Source organism: Phascolarctos cinereus, unplaced genomic scaffold (assembly GCF_003287225.1).
Source record: "Phascolarctos cinereus isolate Bilbo 61053 unplaced genomic scaffold, phaCin_HiC Scaffold_4;HRSCAF=312, whole genome shotgun sequence".
NCBI lineage: Eukaryota > Metazoa > Chordata > Mammalia > Diprotodontia > Phascolarctidae > Phascolarctos > Phascolarctos cinereus.
Window position 1 is genome coordinate 723546270 of NW_027555847.1, and position 24341 is coordinate 723570610.

Sequence of the window (24341 nt, forward strand, 5' to 3'; positions counted from 1 at the left end):
GGCTGTTTTTGCGCTCCTTGGTTGTATAGTCTAGTAGTGATCTCTATGTTATAACATTGGGCCGCGCCAGTCTCCCCTTAAGGGAGGCTGTAGCTCATAGAATCTGTCTATGAGAACTGTTGTTATAAGATTGAGCCTCATGGTCTTGAGGCCATTGTGACAGTCTCCTCTTAAGAGAATCTACTCATGGGGCAGCAAGGTGGCGCAGTGGATAGAGCACCAGCCCTGGAGTCAGGAGGACCTGAGTTCAAATCCGGCCTCAGACACACAGTACTTCCTAGCTGTGTGACTGTGGGCAAGTCACTTAACCCCAATTGCCTCACTTTAAAAAAAAAAAGAGAGAGAATCTCCTCATGGGAAAATACTGACAGGAATGTTTTAAGGTTAACATGGCTTGTGTGCCCCAAATAATATCTTGCTATCTGCCAATTTGTCTTTTTTCCCTGTACCTGTGAATCCCCAAATCACCTGTGTTCCCTGAACTTTGACATGTAAATCACACAGCTCTAGTTGGTCCACCTTCAGAAAGGTCCCTTGGGAGCACACTTGACCTTCAGGAGGTGGCCTTCCCAGCTGAATGGGCTTCTGTGCTCCCCAACATAGCACTGTTCTTACTGTATGTATGTATCTAAGTTGTCTATATGATCTTGATCTCCCTTCACTTCGTTCTCCTTCCCAATGTTTCCTATTATATGCCAATAAAGTTTTAGGGGTTTGTGTTCCCCAGTGTCTCTGGCTGACCTGTGGGCCTTTCTTCAGACTTGAACTGGGGTCCCTGGACAAGGACTTTGCCTAATAACATTTGTACCTTTGGTGTGGAAATTGGACTCTGTGAGCCCAGTCCTAGAAAACAAGGGTCAGTAGGGGATGCCCTGTGTGCTCCCAGGGGAGACTCCCTTAATTATGCCAGAGGTCTGTCACAAAACACAGGCTCAGAGGTCAAAGATGTTTTAATTACTTTCCTAGCATAATTCCAAATTGCTTTCTGTTGGGGCATTGGGGTTAAGTGAGTGTTTTGTGTCTGAGGCCAAATTTGAACTCAGGTCCTCCTGAGTCCAGGGCCGGTGTTTTATCCACTGCGCCACCTAGCTGCCCCCCAAATTGCTTTCTAGAATGGAAAGTTACTTGTTTCTCCAACAGTACATGTGAGTGTACTTGTCTTTCCATAGCTGACATTTACTGTTTCCATCTTTTGTTATCATCAGTTTTCTGAGTTGTTTTTTGATTTGCATTTTTATAATTATTTGTGATTTAGAACAGTCTTTCATCTAGTGAATAGTCTGTAGTTCTTGTTAAGAACTATTGTTGTTTATAGCCTTTGGACTTAAAGGTATGTATTAGTCCTCACAAATCTTGTGTATCTTGAGTTAAGCCAAGATTTTTTCCCAGTATATAGCTTTCTTTCTTAACCTACTGGCATTGGTTTTGTTTGTATAAAACTTTTCCATTTCATGTAACTACAGTTCTCTCTCCTGTACCTTGTATAGTTAAGAACTCCAGCTGTGGCTTTGAGAAATACCTCATCTGGTTCTTTTCTAATTCTTTTTGTGGTGTGATCTTTTGATTTTTGTTTTTGTTTTTAGGCAACTGGGTTAAGTGACTTGCCCGGGGTCACACAGCTAGTAAGTGTTGAGTGTTTGGTCTGAGGCCGGATTTGAACTCAGGTCCTCCTGACTGCAGGGCCAGTGCTCTATCCACTGCACCACCTAGCTGCCCCTGGTGTGATCTTTAATATCCAACTTGTATGTCTGTTTTGAACTTGATTTAAGATGTTGATTTAACCCTAATTTCTACCAAACTGATTTCTTATTTTTCCAGTAGTTTTTGTCAAATAGGTAGTTTTTCTTCAAATACTTTATGTTCTTGGATTTCTTGAATATTTGGGTTATTGAGTCTGGGATTGCTTCTGATTCTTTCTCATCTAATCTGTTCTTGTTACTCAGTTGTTTTAGTCATGTCTAACTCTTCATGACCCCATTTGGGGTTTTCTTGGCAAAGATACTAGAATGGCTTGCCATTTCCATCTCGAGCTCATTTTACAGATGAGAAAACTGAAGCAAACAGGGTTAAATGACTTGCCCAGCATCACACAGCTTGTATGTGTCTGAGGCCAGATTTGAACTCAGGGAGATGAGTCTTCCTGACTTCAGGCTTGACACTCTCTCCATTTCATCACCTAGCTGCCCTTCTCTAGTCTGTTCTACCGATCTACTTTTCTATTTTTTAATCGGTATCAAATAGTTTTTTATTTTAACTGTTTTGTTGTAACTTGTTATCTGGAAGAACTAGTTATTCCTTATTCCTCCTTCTGCCTTTTCCACCCCTTGAAATTGTAAACCTTTTGTTCTTCTGAATTAATTTTGTTGTTATGTAGCTCCTTCAGGTATCCCTTTAGTAGTTTAATATAGCACTAAGTCTGTAAATCAGTTTAGGTAATATTTTCATTTTTATTGTATTGGTATGACCAGTTAGCAGTTGAAGATCCCTCCATTACTGCACTTTTTCTTTTTATGCTTTAGAAATAGAGTGTTTTGTAAAAGCCTCCAATGTACCTTAGTAGATTGACTCAGTTATTTTATGCATTTGGTAGTTGTTTTAATAGGACTTCCTTTCCTTTTAGATTTTGTTACCTCTGTATAGAAATGCTATTGAGTTTTGTGGGTTTGTTTTGTATCCTGCTGCTTTGCTGAAACTCTTAATTGTCTATACTAGTCCCTTTATTGTTTCTCTGGGGTTTTCTAAGCAACCTTCGTATTATCAGCAAATGGGTGTATTTTCTGTGCTAATTGTTTTTGTTTTCACCAAATTGTTATTCATAATTTGATAACTAGAAACAACAATGTTTCTTTGGCAATTCCTGTATAGATCTTGAGGACTTTAGAAACTATCTGGAGAAGCGTTTTGATTTTGAGCAAGTCACTGTGAAAAAGTTCAGGACTTGGGCAGAAAGACGCCAGTTCAACCGTGAAATGAAGCGTAAGCAGGCAGAATCTGAGAGGCCCATCTTGCCAGCTAACCAGAAACTCATTACTTTGTCTGTGCATGATGCACCTACAAAGAAAGGTTAGTCTTATGTTTCTAAATTTTATAATTAGCAGAATCTAACCAGGCTGACTGGGGTTGGTCAATTTTGTGTTGTAAAATGTGCCTCTGAGGCCTTTCTTAATGGTCCACATGTGAAATAAACAATTTGTGCATGAAACATTTCCAGTCTAAGTAACATAATACTTAGGTTACTGAAGCTTTACATTCATATGCTAATTTGTTTCTGTAAGACTACTAGCTGACATTTACATAGCATTTTAAGGTTTAGAGATGATTTTATACACATTTTCATTTGAGGCTTATAAAGTTCAAATATTGTGATTCTTGTTTGACAGCTAGGAAAGTGAAGCCCTGGGGATTTCTAGTCATCTCTCATAATGGTCATTTGGTTAAGAAGTGGAAGAGCTGGGTTTGAAACCTGGGTCTCCTGAGATGCAAGGGCTCTTTCTCACTGTCCTCTGCCTCTGGCTTCCTAAATGCTGATTTCTCTTAAATGGTGGCCACATGTCCGTTTGTGGGGATGAGGGGAGTTAAATGTCCCATGTTGTCAAATATTTCTTCTTTGTCACAGAATTTGTTATTAATCCCAATGGGAAGTCAGAAGTCTGCATACTGCACGAATACATGCAGCGAGTCCTCAAGGTTCGCCCTGTTTACACTTTCTTTGAATGTGGTAAGTTTTGTTCCCTCATTTAGGGGCTGTATCTGCAGCCTGTTCTTTGTTAACTTGGTAGACAGAGTTTGCATATAATGTGGGATCTAAGGGAGCTGACCTTAGTGCTGACTCTGCTCTAACCTGTCCTGTACCCACTGCCCCTAGGTAGGATCCTAGGAGTTAGAGATCCTGTAAAGCTGGACTGGACCTTAGAGATGTCTCCTCCAAACACCTGAGACATCCGTCAAGGTGGGGGCGGGGTGGGGAGTGACATGCCCAAGGTCACACCCACACCCCCACACACAAACACATACTACACATGTAGGGTCAGTAGTAGAGATGATATTTGAACCCTAGATCCTCGATTCCTAATCTGGTTTTCTTTCCACTGGGCCGTGCTACCTCCTCAATGATCTCTGGTCAGCCTCTTGTCAGTACAAACCCAGTTTGTACTGATTCACACGTGGTGGGTTTTGTAAAAATTTTCTCCTTGTGTCTGTCCTCCTTTGCTGGATTCTAAATTCCTTCAGGAAGAAGAATGCTTTTTTTTTCCCCAGTGCTCTTTTTTTTTCTAAAAGTACCTTAATGCTATACATAGTAGGCACTCATAAATGTTTGACTTATAATTTAGTGAATTTAAACCCTGCATTGTGTTAGGGGATTTTTTGAGTGGTGTTTCATTCAGGCTAAATATTTTAAAGAGAATGTTTTCCATTTTTTAGAGAACCCAAGTGAGCCTTTTGGAGCCTCAGTGACTATTGATGGAGTGACCTATGGGGCTGGAACTGCAAGCAGCAAAAAGCTTGCAAAGAACAAAGCTGGTAACGTGCGCGTTTGTAATTCCCACTGCCCGTCTGTTTTACTGTCCCCGCCTCCCTCTGTCTGGGGTTGAGGAAGGCAGCAGTCTTGGGTATGGAGAGAGAATGCTGACACCATTGGATAGCTTGAAAGTGGTAAAATTCCAGTACACTTTGTTTAAGCATTAGAATCAGTCACCAAGCTGTATTTCCACATTTCACAGTGGGTTTTATTGTACTTTGAAATTTGCTTTGCATTGTTGAGCTTTTGTCCTGATGATGGAGGCAGCCACAGCCTAGTGGATAAAAGAGCTGGTCTTGAACCCCTGAGGACCCAAGTTGTTAGCCCCTCTTGAAACATGTTGGCTGTCTAACCCCTGGCCAAAGTCACTTTCCCTCTCAGTGCTGTTAAGCTTTTTTAAATTGCAAAAAAAAAAAAGGTGGCGGCCTGCATTTGTAGAGGGAGTTTCCTTACCCAGGAATTCCTGGTACCAGTAACATCACAGGTCGACTCCCTCTCCCCTCCCTTTCACGATGATGCCAAAGTCTGGTTTCTAGAGCAGAATTCTGTAGCTCTTCAATTGGAGTAAGTCCCTTTTTGGCTGTTCTCCTGTAACGCAGTCGGAAGAGGACTGATTCTTAATGTTTAGCTCTGCCCACCTCATCGTAACTCATTACTTCACTGGGCCCCACTCAGGAGGGGGCAAAAAAGGCACCTGAATACACATACACACCCATTGGTGCCAACTAAGTGCACTTGACCCTTTGGGAAGCCCTGCAGGCTTTTCTTGGGAATCAGTCCAGCCATTTCCAGGCCACAGAACTGAAACAGCAGCACGTTGATAGAGGGGGCAGGTGGGGGCAGGACAGTTGTGCTGATAGCAGTGACAGAAGGAGAGGTGACAGACAGCCTGGTGGGAGGTGGAGACAGAAAAACAGAAGAGTAGGCATGAGAGCTTTTACAATACAACAGACAACCATTTTGTGAAGGCCCCGACAACCTTGTGTGCCTCAGTCACCTTTGCAGAGATCATTTGAAGTTCACGAGACCCTGGTGTGTCATCATAAAAGGGCTAAATTGGGCCCAGGACCAATTCACCAAACATTTAAGTGCCTACTATGTACGATGCACTGTGCTGGGTAGGCACTGGGGGCAGGAAGATGAAAACCAAGACAGTCCCTGATCCCAAGGACTTTATAGTCTGCTTACAAAGCAGGAAAAGTGTATGGTCCTGCTTGAGAAGGTGTCGTTCCAGAACAGTTGGCAGACTAAAAGTTTGCCCACTTTGGAGTGAAGTGAGCTCAAGTTATGCAAAGAAGGGGACCCCAGTGTTGCAAGGAGAGAGATTGGGTGACTCTGCGGGGTCACAGCTGTTTTTCTTGGCCAGGAGGTTTGTGGGGCCAGCCTGTGGTGGGCCAGCCTGGTTCTTCTTTACTCAGAGTGGCAGTTTTTGTTCCTTTTAAATTTCAGCACCAAACAAACTTGGACCAGTTGAAGTAAGAGTAGCCTGGTGTAGTGGAAGTATTGGACCTTAGCTTGAACCTGTGATCTGCCGCTCCCCTAGCTTCGTGTATGACCTTGGGCAACTCACTTCCCACCTCTAGGCTTTAGCTTTCTTCTCTGTAAGGGGAGAGCAGTGGCCTAGATGATCTCTAAGGTCCCATCCACATCCCAAATTCTGAGCTGACAGTGAAGACCCAGACCCAGACCACACAATGCATGAACACTAGAAATGCAGAGGGGAGGAGGAATGGGTCTGTAAGGAAATGGGTGACCACTGAATTGTAGGTCCAGGATTAAGACCTTTTCCCTCGATGGACACGTGCACAGAAGAACAACCTGTTTTCTTGTGTTTTTCATTGTTGGCTTGTTGGTGGGTTAGCCATAGAAGAGCACGTGTCCCAGCATTGAGGCGTTGGCTGCCCTAGTCCTGCAAGCCAGTGAATTTCGAGATCTCTTTCCTCTTATGGTAATTAAGAGTGAGCACAAACTAAAACGATTACTCTTTTAGCCCGAGCCACACTGGAAATTCTCATCCCTGACTTTGTTAAGCAGACCTCCGACGAGAAACCCAAAGACAGTGAAGAACTGGAGGTAAGCCCACTCAGCTGACATTGTCTAGAGTTGTTGGCCACGGCAGAGGCTTTGGTGACCAGCCCTTCCTGGTTCAGATGAATTACTAGGAGGGACCTGGAGAGATCCCACGAGTCTTCGTCCTGCTTAGACAAAGGGTTGGGATTGTAGTGCTCTCCTTGGTGTGGAGGACAAGTGGGGCTGGGCCCCATTCATCCCGCTCCCTTTTCCAGCAGGTTCTGGGGGTTCCAACATTCTTAGGCCCCTTTTTTAGCTCTGTCTTTATCTAGGGGGACTTCTGCTCTCACCCCTTAATTCTCTAGTGGACCCCTTCTGCAGGGTCCTAGCAGGGGCACTTTGTTTTGTTCTTTTCCTCTGGCCTTAGAGGTACTAAAAATCCCTCAGAAAGCAGAAAGGGCCAGTGATAAGGCATCCAGAAATGCAAGTTTTGCCTGGGGAGAAAGGTGGCCTTAGTCAACATGGAGAATTCAGGAACTGTGAGGCAGCCTGTTTGTAGAGGGAGAGGGGATTATGGCTGTTGGACAAAGACAGGGAAGTCTGAGGGGCCGTGGTCTTGGCCAGTTCCTCCAAGGGAATGTATGAGAAAGCAGTAGTGTCTTGGGTGATTACACTGTGCAGGACACTGGGCTAAGAGCTAGGGGTGGACAGAGAATCAGGGAGATGGACATTCTTCCCCCCTCCCCCTCCCCCTCCCCCAGGGGCGCATGCAGCAGAGGAGATTCTAGCCACAAGTCAGGTGGAGAAAGCAGTTGGTCATGTGTATATCTTCTCAAGTGTTGTTTCTGCTAATAAAATCACAGCAGATTGTGTCAAGAAACATCATCTCTGGGTCTGCATGGGCTGTATCTGCTACCAAGTTGGAGGTTTGTGGCCCCTGTAGAAATAATCTGGTCACATTTCCCCATGGTTTCTGTCCATGAACGGTAGTGAGGTTGAGAAGGGGGAGAATTGTGTAGTGATTGGGTGGTGGTGGTAGTGAAGTTATTTCGACATTTATTAGACGCTTTCTGTGCCAAGCACGGTGCCAAGCCTTGGAGAAAAAAGAAGAGGCAAAAACCAGGATCTGCTTTCAGGGAAGGGGTGGGAAAACAATGAGTACCATGAAGACCTATTCTGGGCCACTGGGAAGTGCCTTCCAAGGAAAGTGTGAGTGGGGGAGGGAACCAAGAGAGGCCCTGATGGATGTTGGGGGAGCGTCAGGAGGAAGATGGGCAGGGGCAAATGCCAGACTGAGCAAAGGGATTCAGTGTTGGGAGATGGGGGTGTTCTCTGAGGCCAGTGTCCCTGAACCTCAGGGAATCAACGTATGAATGTAGAGAGGAATAAAGGAGAAGATAGGAAAGCCAGGGAGGGGCCAGGCTAGGAACAGTGCATGGGTACAGGCCTTAGAGTCAGGAGGGCATGGGTTCCAACCCTGTCTCTCTGAGCTAACTAACCTTTCTGTGCTTCAGTTTCCTCATCCTGTAAAATGGAGAAATAATAGCATTGACAGTTGACCAAGATGACAAATGAGAGCACTTTGTAAACCTTAAAGTGTTCCATAAATGTTAGCTATTATGATCCTAAATTTGATCTTAGGGGCAATAGGGAGCCCCTGACATTTACTTAATGGGGAGTGATGTGGCCACAGCTGTGTTTGATGAAGAACACTTTTACAGGTGAGTGGAAGGTGGACTGAGTTAGGTCACCCAACAAGTTACCGCATAGTCCAGGTGTCGGAGGAGAGGAGGGAGTTTGTCCAAGAGGTGTATTAAGAAAGTAGATCTGACATGCCTAGGCATCTGATTGGATGAGAGGGGGGAGGGAGGAATCAGTGACAACACTGAGGTTGACTGCTTCGCACCTGGAGATGTTGTGGTCCCCTAGTGCAGGCTCATAGGAGCCTTTGGAGCAGCCTCACTCTGTGAGTGACACCTTCTGATGTTCAGGCCATGTTTTCCAGCCCTCTTCGTGGGGTCCTTTTTGTTTGCGTTTTTCTCTCTTTAGCTCAAGTTGTGGTGCTTTGTAGCAGATCTTAGGGAAAGTAGATGATGACTTTCAGTAGGGAAGATTGTCTAGTTATCATGTTTGAATTTCTGTGATCCATACGAGGGTCTGTTTGTAAATACAGGTGCTAAATTCAGTTCATCAAACCAGCCATCTTCATCCTCCAGACTGGGCCATGCTCCCACATGGGCACTTCCCTCCCTAGTTTGTCAACGCCCTTTTGTGTGGTGTCTTCCCTGGTTAGAATATAAGCTTCTTGAGGACAGTCATTGTCTCTCTTTTGGCTTGTGGTTATATTCCCAGCACCTAGCAAGGCTCTGACACAGAGTAGGTGCTCCAGAAATGCTTCTTGACATGACACCTCTTTCCCATCCCCAGGTTGGTGATTCTCACAGTGGTGTGGTTGTGAGGGCCTCAGCCACCTGAAGGTGCCACTCTTGTGCTTTGAATGAAAAGCATCAAGTTGAGTTGGTTTTTTTTAATCAGTCCAGGTTTAAACTCACATCATAGAGTAGACGTATTCCTGAAAAGATCTGAATTTAAGTGTGTCATTTGAAATATTGGGAGCTTGTTAGGACTTGCTCTGTTTCAGTGGTTCTTTTACCTCATTGGAGACTTTTGTTACAATTGGCAAGGGATTTAAAGCATATCATTTTGCCCTGCTTTAGCCTCTCTCATTGAGTTCCTACCAAACTGTGCTCGGGTTTTTTGATACCTATCTTTAGTGGTCTGGCTTAATTTGTGGTTTTTGTAGCCTTCTCTTTTGTCCTTCACCTCTGCAGCTGTGGGTTTAGGCCTCTTGATCCCATTAGCCTTCTTGATGATGATAATGAAATCTCTTATTTTATTGGCAAACCTCCCTCCCTCCCTCCTTAGGGTTCCAAATGTGATCCTCCTGTGGATGCTTTCTTCAAAGGTGCCCTTTCCTTCTCAGTGGGGAAATCATTGAATGGACAAGTATTTGTGAAACTCCTGCACAGAAAGAGTTCCTCCCTATCTTTATTCCTCTGCTGTCTGCAGGAAGGAGAGGTTTGGACAGTTTGGATTCGGAGGACCTGGGCTCACTTGTCATAGCTTTACCTACCATTTTGGCCTGGGCCTCAGTTTCCTGTTCTGTAAAACAGAGGGGGCTGAATTAGTTCATCTTCATGGTCCCTTTTATTCCTTGGTGGTCCAGAAACTGTAGCTTGCCAGATTGTTTTTTCCTTGCTAATGAAAATCTTTGATCCCTGCACTGACTGTGGTGAATTAAACAAGAAAAGCCCTCACTTTTAGAGATTTCTGATATGGAGATTTCCCAGCCCTTTTGGCCTTTTTCAGAATCTCAGAACTTGAGGGTTGGACAGGACCTCGATGCCCCTCTAGTTCAACCCCTAAACCAGAGGAATAAAGGAGTCCTTGAGTGCAGCCTCCTCCTTTTACAGATGAGGAAGTGACCTGGAGGCCACTGTCCAGACCACAGTAAAATGACAGGCCAGATTTTGGCCCAGGTCCTTGGACTCCACATGTGGGACCCTCAGTCTCCACTAGAACACGAAGTCCCCATCATCCAGCTCTGCCTACAGGCCTCCAGCAAGGGCCAGTCCATTGCCCACTGCAGCTCCCTTGCAGGCAGCTTTAAATGTCAGGGGCTCTTTGCTGACATCCAGACTAAAGTAGCTTTGTGGGACCTTCCACCCACTGCTCCTGGTTCTTTGTTCGGGGGCCAAGCCCTTCCACGGCTTAGATCCAGCTCTTGTGTCCCTCTCTGGGGCCGGCCTAAACACACATCTTCCTTCTTCTCTCATCCTTATGATACCTTCCACTTTGGTTCCAGGAGCTTGGGGTGAGGGTGTTAGGCACCTTCTAGGCAGCTATGGGGATCAGGGCGCAGGCTTCACATGGGGCTTGAAGGAAAGGGGGGATTCTCCAAGGTCAGCAGCAAACAGAGACAGGAGATGGAGAGGAAGAGAGAAGGCCATTTTAGCTGGACACAAGTACACAAGGGGCAGAGGTGGTGACGAAGCTGGAAGCAGGTCAGGGGCAGGTTGAGAAAGGCTTTCAAGCCACACAGGATTTTGTTTTATGTGAGAAGTGAGAGGGAGTGTGGTGGAAGGTGGGGGGCGGGGTCAGTGATGGGGTCAGACCCACACTGTGGGAAGGTCACTTGCAGCATTGGGAAGGATGGTCTGTCCTGGCTAGAGACTTGAGTCAGGGAGACCAATCAGAAGCCTCTTGTAGTCTAGTCCAGAGGAAAGAGGGGATGAGGATCTGAACCATGTCAGCAGCTGTGACTGGGGGAGAGGATCTCATACAAGAGGTGGCAGGGGTAGAAATGGAACGATTTGGCAACTGATAGGATGTATTGCCAAGGTGAGTCATCTCAAGAGGCAGAGCTTCCTCCCTGCCCCCACCCCATGTCCCTTTACTTATCCTGTTTCTTTCGGATAAGGTAAATTCTGTCCTGAACCGCAGTCTAGTTGGGAGTTTCATCCCATTAAGTCACAGTGACTCGTAAGACCAAATTTGCCTCCTTGTGTCAGGATCTCTTAGCACAGATGCTTCACAATGGACAAAGGGAGTTCTGATTCGAAATTCTAGGAAACCCAAGAGCAGTGCTTGTGGTTTCCTCCTCTGGTCAGTGTTTTCTTAAAGCCTCGTGTCTTTACCTGAGAAGGAGCAGGTGTATAGTTATTCATTTGCGCTGAATTCCAAATTGAAGAATGGCTTTAAATTGTTTTTGTAGTATTTTAACCATATCAGTATTGAAGATTCTCGGGTGTATGAATTGACCAGTAAGGCGGGACTTTTGTCACCATATCAGATTCTCCACGAGTGCCTTAAAAGGTAAGAGGAGCATCCTGGGGGCTGTGTGCTCGGGGCTGCTGGGGCTGCTGCATCTTAGTCTCTGGAGCCCGTCCCCACTTGACAGAAGTTTGTCTTTCTCTTCAAGAAACCATGGAATGGGTGACACTACCATCAAGTTTGAAGTAATCCCTGGGAAAAACCAGAAGAGCGAATATGTGATGACGTGTGGGAAGCACACTGTCCGGGGCTGGTGTAAGGAGAGCATACTTCTCTTAGGCTGTCTTATGGTTTCCCTCTTTGTGCTGTTACATTAAGTGATTTCCTGTTTAAGGAGCTTAACCTCTGCTGGAGTTCCACACTCTTGTGTCTGCTAATGTTCCTTCCCATTTTCTCCTTCCCTTTTTTAATAGGTAAAAACAAGAGAGTTGGGAAGCAATTAGCCTCTCAGAAAATCCTTCAACTTCTGCACCCGCATGTCAAAAATTGGGGCTCTTTATTGCGCATGTATGGCCGGGAGAGCAACAAGATGGTGAAACAGGTAATTGGGAGCTCTCTGTTTACTTCTGGGTCATCAGGTTTCATTTTTGTGGCCCCAGCTGAAAACCTGTGCCCCTCCCCTCAGTGAAAGCACATTCTTCTGTCCAAATCCTTTCCTGCTCCTCCTAGGCCGAGAGTTACCTGTACCCCTGTGATGCCAAGTAAGTCAAGAGACTTGACTGGGAATTAGTCGAATGTCTCAGGCCAAATAGGTTCATCAGAATCTCAGTGTTGAAAGGAAGGATCTTAGTGGTTCAGTCCAGCCTCTTCTGGCAGCAGGAATCCTTCCTACAATCTCCTAACAGCTGTGGACGGAGTGAACCTGCCTCACGGTAGCCATGGAAACGGAACCCATCAAGCACACATTGTCTCTGGCCCGCGAAGGGCCTGTCTAGGTTTGCTGTTGTCTCCAGCCCGCAGTCCCCAGTTCGATGAGCCAAACCAAAGCCGTTCGGGATTGGCGATGTCCTGCAGCAGAGACTTGCCTGACTTTTTGTAGCTGAGCAATCTTTGAATGTTGCTCAGCTTCCTTGGGGGATCCTCTCATGCTTGACAGACACCAGGGCAGGGATTCAGATGGTCCCTGCAAGGGAGTGTTGGTACATGGTGCTCAGGGGAGAGGGAGTTTGTGAGCCCGCCTCGGGCAGGCTTTCTTTGCCGGATCCAGTATTGTAGGGCTCCACCAAAGGGGGCTTTAGATGAGAAGATGTTGTTGAGTTTTAGAAAAGGCTTTCTGTAGAACTTTCTCCAGGACTTGTGGTCTTTCTTTGACTGCCGTCCTCTGGGGATGGCACCAGGTAGAACTGGCTGAATATGAAGGGAAGGTAGGCAGAGAAAATCATTCCGGACAATGAGGGAAAGTTTCCTAAATTGTTTGTAATCAGACTGATTAATCTGGGATAAAGGCAGGAGGTTTTCATGTGAGTTTGCCAATAAATAAGAGAGTCTCTGCATCTCTGCTGAAGATGTAATTGGAACAAATTTTCATTCAAAAACATGAGAATTTGGGATAGATCCATTAAAATCCGTTCTAGCTCTGTTATAGGAAATGAGCCTTTTGGTATAATAACCTTTAGTGCCTGATCTCCTTAGGCATTTTCTCTCTGCTGTGTCCCCAGTTAACTTTGTCTGCTCCTATTCAAGGGCAAAAACAAGGTCGTGTGTCCCCGTATTTCTAGTGTTGGAAGACAGCCATTGGGACGAGTTGTCAGTTGTAGAATTCCTTCTTCCCTCCTTTTGGGAAGGGAGCTGCCCTGTGTTGGGTAGGTGTTCGGCTTTGCTGGTATTTTCTCATCTTAAGGTGGCTGCTACCTTGGAGTGGAAGGGAGGGGAGCTCGCTCTCTTCACAGCTGTTGAGGAGGGAGGTTGTGGGGAGGAGTCCCACTTCCCTTCCAAAAGGGGATAGACTCAACTATTGAGCTCCTTTTCAATACTGAGATTCTGGTGGAGTCCATGTGTGCTGACACACAACCTAATTAGAGAGAATCCTTGAACTCTCCATAACCCCTGATGGAGGTTTAGACAGCATAAGTCTTCTTGATTTACCAGTGAGACCATGTGGACTCAGGGAACAGCTAATAAGGAGTAGGCTTCCGCCTCCATATTCCGTGATGTTCTTACCAAGTGCTTTGCCGTTTGCTTCCCTCTACCATCGCCTCCTTTGTTGTCCCCTTTGTTCCTTTCCTTGTCCGAATTCAACTGCTTGGCCTTTCACACCCTGCCTCCCTTCCCCTCCCACATTCGGAGCTTCTCTTCCCATTAGTCCACTAGAAAGTTTGAGACCGTTCTGCAGTGCCTGGGATTTGTCACGGTGCCAGGCGGCAGCAGCATTTAAGAGTTTGTCTGGGCACATGGCCGATATGACCCCTCTGTCCAGCTATGCTCTTAGCATTGGTCCTGTTAGGCCAACACCGTCTTGGGGCCTGACGTGGGGAATTAAGAGATGACAGATCAATCAGGGAAGGAACCTAGGCTAAAAGTGTCAGCTGGGGCTACAGGAAGGTAGAGGCTGCTCATGACCCACATTTCTTTAAGTCCTTCGATGCAGAAAGCTCGTAACTTTGCTGAAGCTCAGTTTCCTCATCTGCAAATAGGGGATAATCCCTTTAGCAGTCCCCGCACACTGAGAGCACCCACAGCCGCCCCTGCCTCAGTTGGGCAAATATGTTTTTCTGGACTCTGTCCTCAGCCATTCTTTGACCAGGAAGGGAAGGCTGGCTTTTGACATTGCCTGTCACTGTCATGTTGTTCAACAGGAAATGTCGGATAAAAGTGTGATTGAACTTCAGCAGTATGCCAAAAAGAACAAGCCAAATCTACACATTCTGAACAAACTGCAGGAAGAGATGAAGAAGCTGGCGCAGGAGAGGGTGAGCGAAGGGGCAGGGCTGGGGGGAGGGGTGCGGAGCACGCGGTCTTTGTGCATGACCTTCCCTAGTCCTCCAGAGGGGAGGAAACAAAAGTGCTGGAGGCCGCCTTGGGTGGGGGTCACCTCCTGGTGAGCTGCTTCCTGGCTATGTTTTGTTTCCAGTCCCCCTTACCCAGTAGCAAAGGGCGTCTTCCAGAGACCTACCCAAAAGCCAGCATCGTAAGAGAAGGGACAGTAGTCACCTCATCACAAGAGCTCCTTTTGAATGAAGGAGAGTGAATCCCACAGAGCTAGCTAAAGGGGCTCACCCATAGGAACTAACCTTAGCCCAGCCCCACCCACTCTTCCCAGATCCATTCATTCCAGTTCAGGCACCATCTATAGGGTGACCCCAGAGCCTTAGCCACGAGATCACATAAGCCACCCTAAGGCACGGGGATGCTTCCATACCCACACATGCAGTCCTCTTGACTCACCCACACCACCCCTTTTCTTTGCCTTCTTTCTTCCAAGTCTCTTCACTCATTTGTTGGCCAAAACATGGACTTTGCCTTTTCCTTCTTGCTTTGTATCAGAGCAGATTTAAGTAATATGTATGCAGAAAAGAAGAAACCCTAAATCCTTAGTTGAAAGTGTGCAGAGATCAGCAAAATCTCCCCAGGACCCCTGTTACTTCCCCCAGCCTGTCATTTCTCATTCTTGGGGGGCATTAACACTTTTTTTGAGGTTTAGGGTGGTCTAGAAACAGACTGATGGAAGTTACAGGGGGCTTTCCAGTAGCAGGGCCACACAAGAGTCCGACTTTCTGGATTCCAGGTGCCAGGTGATGATGGTGCTGCCATGTCACACTTTCTTATTTGATTTTTTTCTGGGTTTTGGTGTTTCTCTCCTGGATTCCCTTAAGGTGTTCTGTGCGTTCTAGCCACATCAGAGCCAGACTGGCTCTTTATCAGCCCTGAAGATGTGGCTTCTCCTAGACTAAGCTTGGGAGGGAGCAGCCTGACTTTTGTGAGAGTCTCTGTGTCTGTAGGTGGTTTTAGGCAGCTTTGAACTGTCAGGTGAGTTACACAGCTTTTGGTTGAAAATCTCCTCTACTTGACCTTCTGTTTGTAGGAAGAAACCCGGAAGAAGCCCAAGATGACCATTGTTGAGTCAGCTCAGCCCGGCAGTGAGCCTCTGTGCACAGTCGATGTGTAGCCAACCAGCAGCCCAAGTGGGGAGCAGTGAGACACGCGGCCTGCGGCCCCCGGTGCTGTGTGCACGGCAGGCTGCTCTTCAGAGACACGTCCTTCTGTTTCTGCCCCGTTGGGCCCTGTCATTCACCCCCAACTTGTTACCTCTTAGGGGTCATGTTTAAATGATTGATCAAAAAGGAAAAAAAGGCTCTTTGGGGGGCCACCAAGCAGAGATGCTAACAAACCACCCTTCACTACAGACCTTGTAAAAGCAAGCACTTTGTCCTTGACAGTCATCCATAGTGTCTGCATTGGATGGGTGTTTCCGGATCAGATTCAGAGTATGTACAGTTTGGAGCAGATATATGAGAGATATATGAAGAAACGCTGGCTTCTGTGTATGTGCCTCAAGCTGTTTTTATGGCAGGTTTTGTTGCATCTCAGCTTGTAACAGTGTGCACTGGCAGAGAGCCTTTGGTGCCAGACAAGAGGACTGGGAATAAGCATGGAGTCACGTTCTACGTGGAGGCTTGAGCCCATTAGAGAGCTCGGCCTGCTGGAGGCCTGGCCTGGGGAGCAGGACAAGCTCACTTCTTTACATCCCAAACCAGAATGACTCCTAGGAGGAGTGGGGGACAGGTTTGATTCTCCCCCACCCTGACCCTTCCTTAAAAAAAACAAAAAACAATTGGGAAAAAATATGATGAGGAATTCATTGTAGCGGTGAAGCTCTTTCTCTCTTTGGGCATCAAAGCTACTTTTTGGATTTTGGAAGATAAACATTAACTGATGACAGTTATTCTTTTAACTGAAATCCTCTGCTAGTGCACAGCAGTTACAAACTGATGCCATGATTGGCTGATTTTAATGGGTTTACTGCCTTGAGCGTTTTTATTAGTTTTTCTACCCAAGTCTTAAAACCCTTAAAAAGAGACCTTTTTTTAAATATCAAGACTCCCCCTTCTCTCCCTCTTTTCCTTCTTGGCACCCAGCAAAAGTGTTTAGGGAATTGATTTTTCTCAGTGTGTGGCTGGCTGTGGAGCTGTGCTGTAACGCTTTGGTGAGATTTTTGTAGCATTCTTGAAAAGCAACTTTGGCCTTGATGTGTGGAGTGTGTTGATGACAGTGAATTAAGACGTTTGGGGGGGTGTTGGCCTGGTGAAGAGTAGCCAGAGGTAGTCCAGTCTGCTTTGACAAGAGCCCGGGGGTGCTGTGCCTCCTGAGGCAGTGGGCCTTTGTGGCCAGCCTCCTGAACGCGCGCCTGCCTTCAGGGGGTCTGTTGGCTTCTTTGTCAAACAATGGAAGTGTTACCCACGTCCTCTGTACCCCCAAAAGTCCTCAGTCGTGGTGCTTATCTGAGCAGGACTCCCTCTTTTCAAGAGCTGGGGACAGACAAAGGTAGCAGCCTGTCGTCTCCCTCTGAGAAAGGCTGGCTTGCTCCAGTTTCCAGACTCTCTTCCCTGCAGACATACAGCACCGGGCTATACATGGTCCTTGTTTGGGGAGGCTCTGGGGGTTGCCTCGATCTTCACTAGTGGACAGGCTGCGATCTTTGCAGTCGATTTTCAGTGTAGAGAAGGGAAGATTAGGTTTCTCAGTCCTTCTCTAAAATGGCTTCTCATTTTAATAGAGCTTTAATGCTGGAGATGGCAGCAGTCTTTGGGAGTGGCTTGCTTGGTGATGTATCGAGCAGCCACAGGTCTTGGCAGAGATCTTTGCTATCTTCTTGGAAAGATGGGGCTGACCTTCTTTACCTTTAGGCAGCACTGTCCACCCCCAGCCCACCTGGGCCAAACACCCCAGTAGAAGATTTGCCCACCCCTATCCCATTTGTTGCCAGGGCCCAGAGCAGACTCAGACCCTGCCCCAGAGATCTCACACAGACCTGATGCTGTTGGCTTGGACACAGGTGAAAACCACAGGCACCACCTTGTTGCTCTAGCTGGCATGTTGCTTTAGCCATCCCTCAGCTCCTAGCTCTGAATCGTGTGAAGGTGACCTTTGCCCTCAGCAAGAACAGGCAGAGACCCATGACCCAAAGTTCCATCCATATTTGGCGTTGCCGCGTGTGCATCCTTTGACTGTGGACTCTACTCTGCAGACCACATGTAGCCTCTCATGCTTGGGGTTGGAGTCTCACCTTTAGACAGGAGTGGGGCTGCTGGGCTTGTAGCGAGGCTGGGACCGGTCAAACGGTCCTTGAGTGAACATTGCCATCTGCGTGATAAATGCTTGGCCATGGGCCATGAAGTGGAAATGCGTGCCGGGAGCCAGCCGTGGGCTCACTGCCTCAAGCAGAACTGTCCAGAGGAAGCTGTGGCTGCCCCCTCCTTGTCCTTGCTCTGGGTTGGGTGTGTGTTCTGGGTGGTGGGCTTCTCAAGGTACTGTCAATAATAAAGTGGGACCATCCTCTTTGCTCATTTGCCTTTGTACTCTTCAGCTTAGTGGTGAAACACAAATTCCTGTCCTCCTGGAGCTTAGTCAGTTAGGGACAGGACGTGGAAGAGCAGTGTTACTCCAATTATCTTGTCATTGGAGGGCCTGAGATGACTGGGAAAATGAACAGATGCCTCCACGTTTATGTAACTTTGTTGGTTCTGTGGGCAGTGAACACCTGCCACGGGGCTGCACATCTCGCCATATACCAAGGGTGGTCTAGCCATCGGGCACTTGGTCGGCACTCGTTTGGCAGACATAACACCAAGTGCCCACAGGTTGGCACTGGGGAAACAAGCAGTCCCTGTCCCGGTGCCTGCATTGGGGCTGACTGCAGATCCTGCCTGTGACGTCTTTCTAATACGAAGGGCAGGAAAGAAATAGGAACGCTGGAGGACACCGGGCCAGCGGGGATGAGCACGGGTGCAAGTGGAGGATGGGGAGCGTTCGTGCCCGGCTGGGCTCAAAACACAAGCTCAGTGCTCAGGCTGGACTCTGAGCCTTCATTCCTTCAGCTGTGAAATGAGGGTATTCTCAGAGATCCACCCCTGTAGCTCTGGTCCTCAGAGGTTCAGCAGACACTCGAAGATGCCAGGTACCCCACAAGTTAGCTCAGTTTCAGGTTGCGTTCATTGCCAGTGTGGGGGTCGAGTCAGTTCGTTCTGGCTGCTAGTTGGAGAACGCTTGGAGTTCTGGGGGGAAGAGTCAAGAGACCAACCAAGGGGCTGGTGGTGCTCAACGTGAGAGAAGTGGGGGTGATGGGACCCCCTCAACTGCAGACTTGCCATAAAGGCCCCTTCTTAGCTCGGCTGCTGTGGTCATCTCCCTCATCACCCAAGAGGTTTAAGGGATTTGTCCAGGTCATCTAGTCGTGGCCTCCTACCTCAGCCTAGCAAAGCCCTGCCTGAGGAGTTGTGATCTGAGCTGTGCAGAGGGGTGAACCCAGAGAAGCCTGCATCAGCACAAAGAGTCTGACTCGCTTTCCTTCTGTGTTTTATGTGCGGGGTGCGGTGCCAGAGCGGGGCTTGAGGCCTGACTTCTCATTTGGGGAGCTTGTCAGAAAGGAACTGTCTTTGTCTTTCTGTTAAACCAGCAGATGCTAGGTGGCCCTCAAGGGCCAAGCTTCAGCGCAACAGCCCTTCACACGCCTCCTAGGATCGAAGGGATCACGTTGCCTTTGTTTTACACAAGAAGCGGATTGTCTGGTTTTGGTGCACTGGATTCTGGGCCCATAGTCAGGAAGACCCAAGTTCAAATCCAACCTGTGTGACTGTAAGTCACTTCACTGCTGCCAGCCTCAGTTTCTGCATCTGTAAAAGAGGATGATCCAAGGCTGTTTTGAGGATCAATGAGATCCTGTTTGTGAAGACTTACAAACCTAAAGGAGCCTTAGGAGTGCCGGCTGTTATTCTATGCTGGCTATTGTAAAGTGTCTCAGGGCTCTGGAGGGGCTCCATACTGCCTCCTGCCTTCAGACACAAGTTCAATCCTAACTGACCTCCGGATACCCGCCACTTAACACTGCCCTTCCTAGCTGGCATTCAGTCTCCTTTATGGAATCCTTATCTTTATCACACCCCATACTAGCTTGGTGGCCTGTAACATTGTCTTGATTTCTGTTCTCTATGCTAGCTCTCAGTGATCTCTTCAGTCTCCTCCGTGGTTATCTTTATGCAGAAGATTACTAGGTTACATATCCAGCCTTAGTCTCTCTCCCTGAACTGGTTTTTCTTTCTTTTTTTTTTTTCTTTAAGAGAATTTATTATAAAGAAAGTCCAGAGGATTTAGAAGTTTCTGGCCAGAAGCGGGCTCCACCCCTCTTCAGGAGGGGTGGGCCCTGAGTGCAAGGGAAAGTGTGCTTTTATGCAGTTGAATTTGGCGTGAAACCTCCCAGGCCGGGATTGGTCCAACCCTTCCCAGGTTACACCTTTCCTTACATGTTTCCCTTTGATATACTCAAGTATGTTCCCCCTCCCTTGGTCATACATCCCATGACTTGTTAATGAGGCTCTAATTTTATGCAGGGTGTGTCAGATAATAGTAATGAAGTTCATTAAGCAGGCGCACTAACATTTTTCAGGTGTCCTCAGGTTGACCCTAACTGGTCTGATCCTGAACTGGTTTTTCAACAGCTTCCTCAGATGCAGCATATCCAGTTCGTGCCCCACCTCCACAGGGGGAGGAGAGGGAGAGGTGGGCTTCTAAGCTTCCTTATTACTAGTGTCCCCAGGTTTGGGTCTTCAGTGTCTCCCAGGATTGCTGTCTTACTCTGCATATCCAATCCAGTAAGTCTTGACACCCTCTCATGTCCCCTTCTCTAGTCGTACAGCTGCCATCTTGGTTCAGGACTAAATCTAGCTAGTACTATTAGGATGACATTGTAATTGGTCTCCTTGCCTCAAGGCTCTCCCCACTCCAACTTCCACACCTTCCATGGGATTCTTAGTAGCATTTCTTGGGAAATTATCTGTTTTATGAATTCCAAATCCCAAGAAAAATCAGTTGAGAAATTGGGGGGAAAGTATTGTAGTTTTGTAAGAAGTTAACAACATTGAAATGTGGCTGGCTTGAAGGAACCCACTGACATCATTGAAAGCAAGAGCAGGGCGCACTAGCATGGAGGTGAAGGCTAAGACAGATGTGTCAAGGACAGGAACTCCTAGGAAAGAGAAGTAGCAGATAGTCCAATTAGGCTTGCCCGTCACCGTTACCATCTTTGTGCTCGTGGCCGTCTGCTGATAACGGTGAGTCATTCTTGGAAATTGGTATTAATAAGTGTGTGGAGTGGGCCAGGTAACTGATGTGGACTTCTCAGAGGTCTGAGATGGTGCCAGAAGTGCAATGGGATGGGTAGCTTAGGCAAGATCCTTCACCATTCTTCGCACGAGGAAATGTAGGAGGCTGGAGTGGGTGCTGGGAGTGTGATGGAAACACTGGTCCTTTAGAAATCCACAATCTCCAAGAGTCAGTGAGGGAATAAAGACATGCTAGGGGTCTAGGGAAGGGAGAGAAAGAAGCCAAGAGGGAAGGATAAAGGATGTAGGGAGGAATGAAGCAAGAGGGAAAGGAGGACAAAGGATATCCTAGAAATAAATCATTCTGGTTTTAGTAATGGATGCATCATGAGAAAAGAAGCATGGAGGAGGGGAACTGGGAGTGAGGATTCTCACAAACCTCCCTTTTATTTGTAGCAGGTCAAGATTGGGAGAGGAAGATGGTGGCTTAACAGAGAGGAGAGGGAGGAGAGACAAACACAAGGAAATTTTAACTAGGTGGATCTCCTTACAAAAAGGAGTTAAATTAGCTGGCAAGAAGGGAGAGAGGGCAGAACCCAGTAATCTGGGTGTGGGCTGAACCCAGAGGGAAGAGTCTTATTTGTTTCATTCCAGTCTACACACACACACACACACACACACACACACACACGTTGTTAAAGAGGGATTAAGGGGCAGAAATGCATAATGATGGAGGTGAGCAGACCATGAATGTAAATGGGATGAACTTGCCCATAAAATGGAGGGAGTTTTAGAATAGATCAGAGAGCAAAACTTAATTTGTTGTTCAGAAGAAACACACGCACTTCGATGGTGGTTAGAGTGCTGGGCCTGGAGTCAGGGAGACCTGAGTTCCAATCCAGCCTCAGACATTTACTAGCTGGGTCACCTTAGTTAGGCAAGCAAGTCAGTTCACTTCTACTTTGCCTCGATAAAATAAGGGCAGTAATAGCACCTACTTTCCAGGGCTGTTGTGAGGATCAAATGAGATAATAATTGCACCTTATAAAGCAATTAGTACAGTACCTGGCACATAGTAAGCATATATAAATATTGTTATGTCCTACAGGGTTAACATAAAGGCAGAACCTTATACTTCAGCTAGATTTTAAGAAAAACAGATGGCAGTCATGATAACATTAAAATATATATTATTAAAATAAATTTCCCCTGAAATATAAAAACATTCATGATTTACATGAACTGATGCTGAATGAAGTGAGCAGAACCAGGAGAACATTGTATGTAGTAACAGCAACATTGTATGATGACCGACTATGACTTAAATCTTCTCAGCAATACAATGACCAAAGACAACTTCAGAAGATCCGTGATGGAAAATGCTGTCCACATCCAGAGAAAGAACTATAGAGTCTGAATGCAGATGGATGTATATTATTTTCACTTACTTTTGTTTTTTTGTTTTTCATGGTTTTCCCTTTTGTTCTGTTTCTTTTTTCACAATATGACTAATGAGGACATGCTTAACCTTTTGCACATGTATAACCTATATCAGATTGCTTGCCGTCTTGGGGAGGGGGAATGGGAGGGAGGAAGAAAAATTTGGAGCTTGAAATCTTATTTAAAAAATGAATGTTGAAAACTATCTTTACATGTAATTGAAAAAGATACTATTTACTAAAAAAAAATAAAATATACATGGTTGAGAGAGATAAGCAGTTGAGGTACATTTTATGTAAAAACACCATAAAGGCTGAAATAATATATTATTTCATGTTAAATATACTGGAAAGCATTGTACTTACAGGAAGCAGCACACGGAGAAGAGCAAAACACTGGTTTTTGGAGCCAGAGAATCTGGCTTCATATCCTACCTTTGAAGTTTAATACCTGTCTGATGGATAAGTCTCTTAATTTTCTTGAGACCCAGTTTTCTTGGAAAATGATGAGGCTGGACTGAGGCCTCTTCCAGTTCTAAAACAATAAGATCAGATCTAAGCAAATCTAAGAGAAATGTTTACAAAAAAGAAGTTAAGGATCTGAACAAAATCAACCATTAGGGTAGATTTTTCATGATTACTGAATGGGAAATGCAAAGTGCATAGCTAGTTTTTATTTTTCCCATGGCACTGTTGCAAAAATTGACCCTGTGTTAGGGTAATAAGGACCTCAAAAACAGGCTGAAAGGCAGACATAGCCACATAGTTTTGACAGATGATAATATGATGAAAATTGTGTCTAAAAAGAATTTTTAAAAAGATTCAGACAAATAGAAACTAAACAAAGTGACATTAATAAGTAGATCAAAGAACAAATCAGAGAAATAATTCTATCCAAAAAAAGTGATGACATTGAAAGAAGATGCCAGGACCTATGAGATTCAGCCCGTGCAGTCCTTAGGGGAAATTTTCTCTTTCTAAATACATCCATGAAAGAGAGGAAAGAGATCAATGGCTTGCCATGCAACTATAAAGAACAGAAAATCAACAAACAATCATGAAATAGAAAAATCAAGATAGAGCTTAAATGGAAAAAAAAATAAGGTGATGACAAATAAAACATTTTTTTAGATCAGTAAAAACAAACCATTAGCTAATTTGATGTGACAGGGAGAGCAACAGAAAAACTTAGCAAAATAAAAAATTATGAAAATCACACCTAAAGAGGAAATAAAGGAATTTCCCCCAAAATATCATACCCAATGATATGCCAACAAGATATAAAATTTAAGTAAAGTGGAGGAATATTTACCAAGTATAAAATTTCCGAATTGATGGAATGGTTTCAGAAAATGAAACTGATCATAATCGAACTCCAAAAAGGGAAAAACAAATGAGAAACCCTGGGCCTGCGTGGACTTACGAGTGAATTCAAACAAGCATTTGAAGAACAATTAGCCTCTACATATATATAAATTCTTTGTAAAAGCACATGTAGAAACCCCTCTACCAAACTCTTCCTATGAGACAAATTTTGCCCAGATAGCTAAAACAAGCAAAAAATATGGAAGGGGAAGACGCTAAGATTGACAAGGACTAAAGGGGGAGAAGGGTGGAGTCTGGGCAGTAGTTTGGAGCCCCACCCACTGTCTTTCTTGGTTTTTGAAACAGCTGGGTTTGAAGTTTTTGACTCCACAGTCTCTGAAGGTCTGACTTACTTTATTTTTTCACCTAGCCTTTGGAAAGACTGGAGATGAGTTGGAAACACAGTCCAAGGAGCTATGACTATGCTTGGCAGACTAGAGGCTCTGAAAGTCCATATGAGCAACCACACCAGGGATCAGACCCTAACACTGTGTATGTCAAGGATGCCTGCAAAAATAATGGAAGAGAAGGGGCACAAGGAGGTATTGGTGTCTACTGGGGACCAGGCCATGATCTAAACACAAGTGGTACACATTCTGGATGACAGACAAACCAAAGAGCATCATTAGAAGCAGCTGCCAAAGGGATTGATCAAGCAAAGGCCCAAAATAAGGGGCAGACATACTGTGTGCACAGATAACCAACTTATCACCAGGTATGAATGAATGGATTGACAACTGGAAAGAAAATGGCTGGAAAACAAGTAAAAATAAAGATGTTGTCCACAGAGACCAATTCACTAAGCTGGATAATATGACTCAGGACATGGATGTTGAGTGGGAGTACGTACCTGCTCTGCCAAAAGTTGAAGGCAGTGCTGAAGCTCAAAGATTGGCCAGAGAAGCGACTAGAAGGAAGTGA

At 45.9% G+C, this 24341-nt stretch overlaps 1 protein-coding gene and 1 pseudogene across 3 annotated transcripts in view; both read left to right on the plus strand.

The window, feature by feature from the left end:
* The window catches only part of DGCR8 (DGCR8 microprocessor complex subunit), a 36382-nt gene extending 18515 nt beyond the window's left edge, over window positions 1-17867 (plus strand). For 2 of the 3 annotated variants that reach the window (XM_020996341.2, XM_020996340.2), the window contains 9 exons: window positions 2866-3063; window positions 3617-3718; window positions 4423-4521; window positions 6510-6592; window positions 11304-11404; window positions 11511-11617; window positions 11776-11903; window positions 14158-14271; window positions 15384-17867. In XM_020996341.2, coding sequence (XP_020852000.1) covers window positions 2866-3063; window positions 3617-3718; window positions 4423-4521; window positions 6510-6592; window positions 11304-11404; window positions 11511-11617; window positions 11776-11903; window positions 14158-14271; window positions 15384-15467 — 1016 coding nt within the window. In that variant the 3' untranslated portion in view covers window positions 15468-17867. The remainder of the gene's footprint in view (window positions 1-2865; window positions 3064-3616; window positions 3719-4422; window positions 4522-6509; window positions 6593-11303; window positions 11405-11510; window positions 11618-11775; window positions 11904-14157; window positions 14272-15383) is intronic. The other variant, XM_020996342.2, reaches the window with a different exon arrangement.
* A 5932-nt stretch (window positions 17868-23799) lies between these two features.
* On the plus strand, window positions 23800-24341 carry LOC144457152 (ribonuclease H1 pseudogene; annotated as a pseudogene).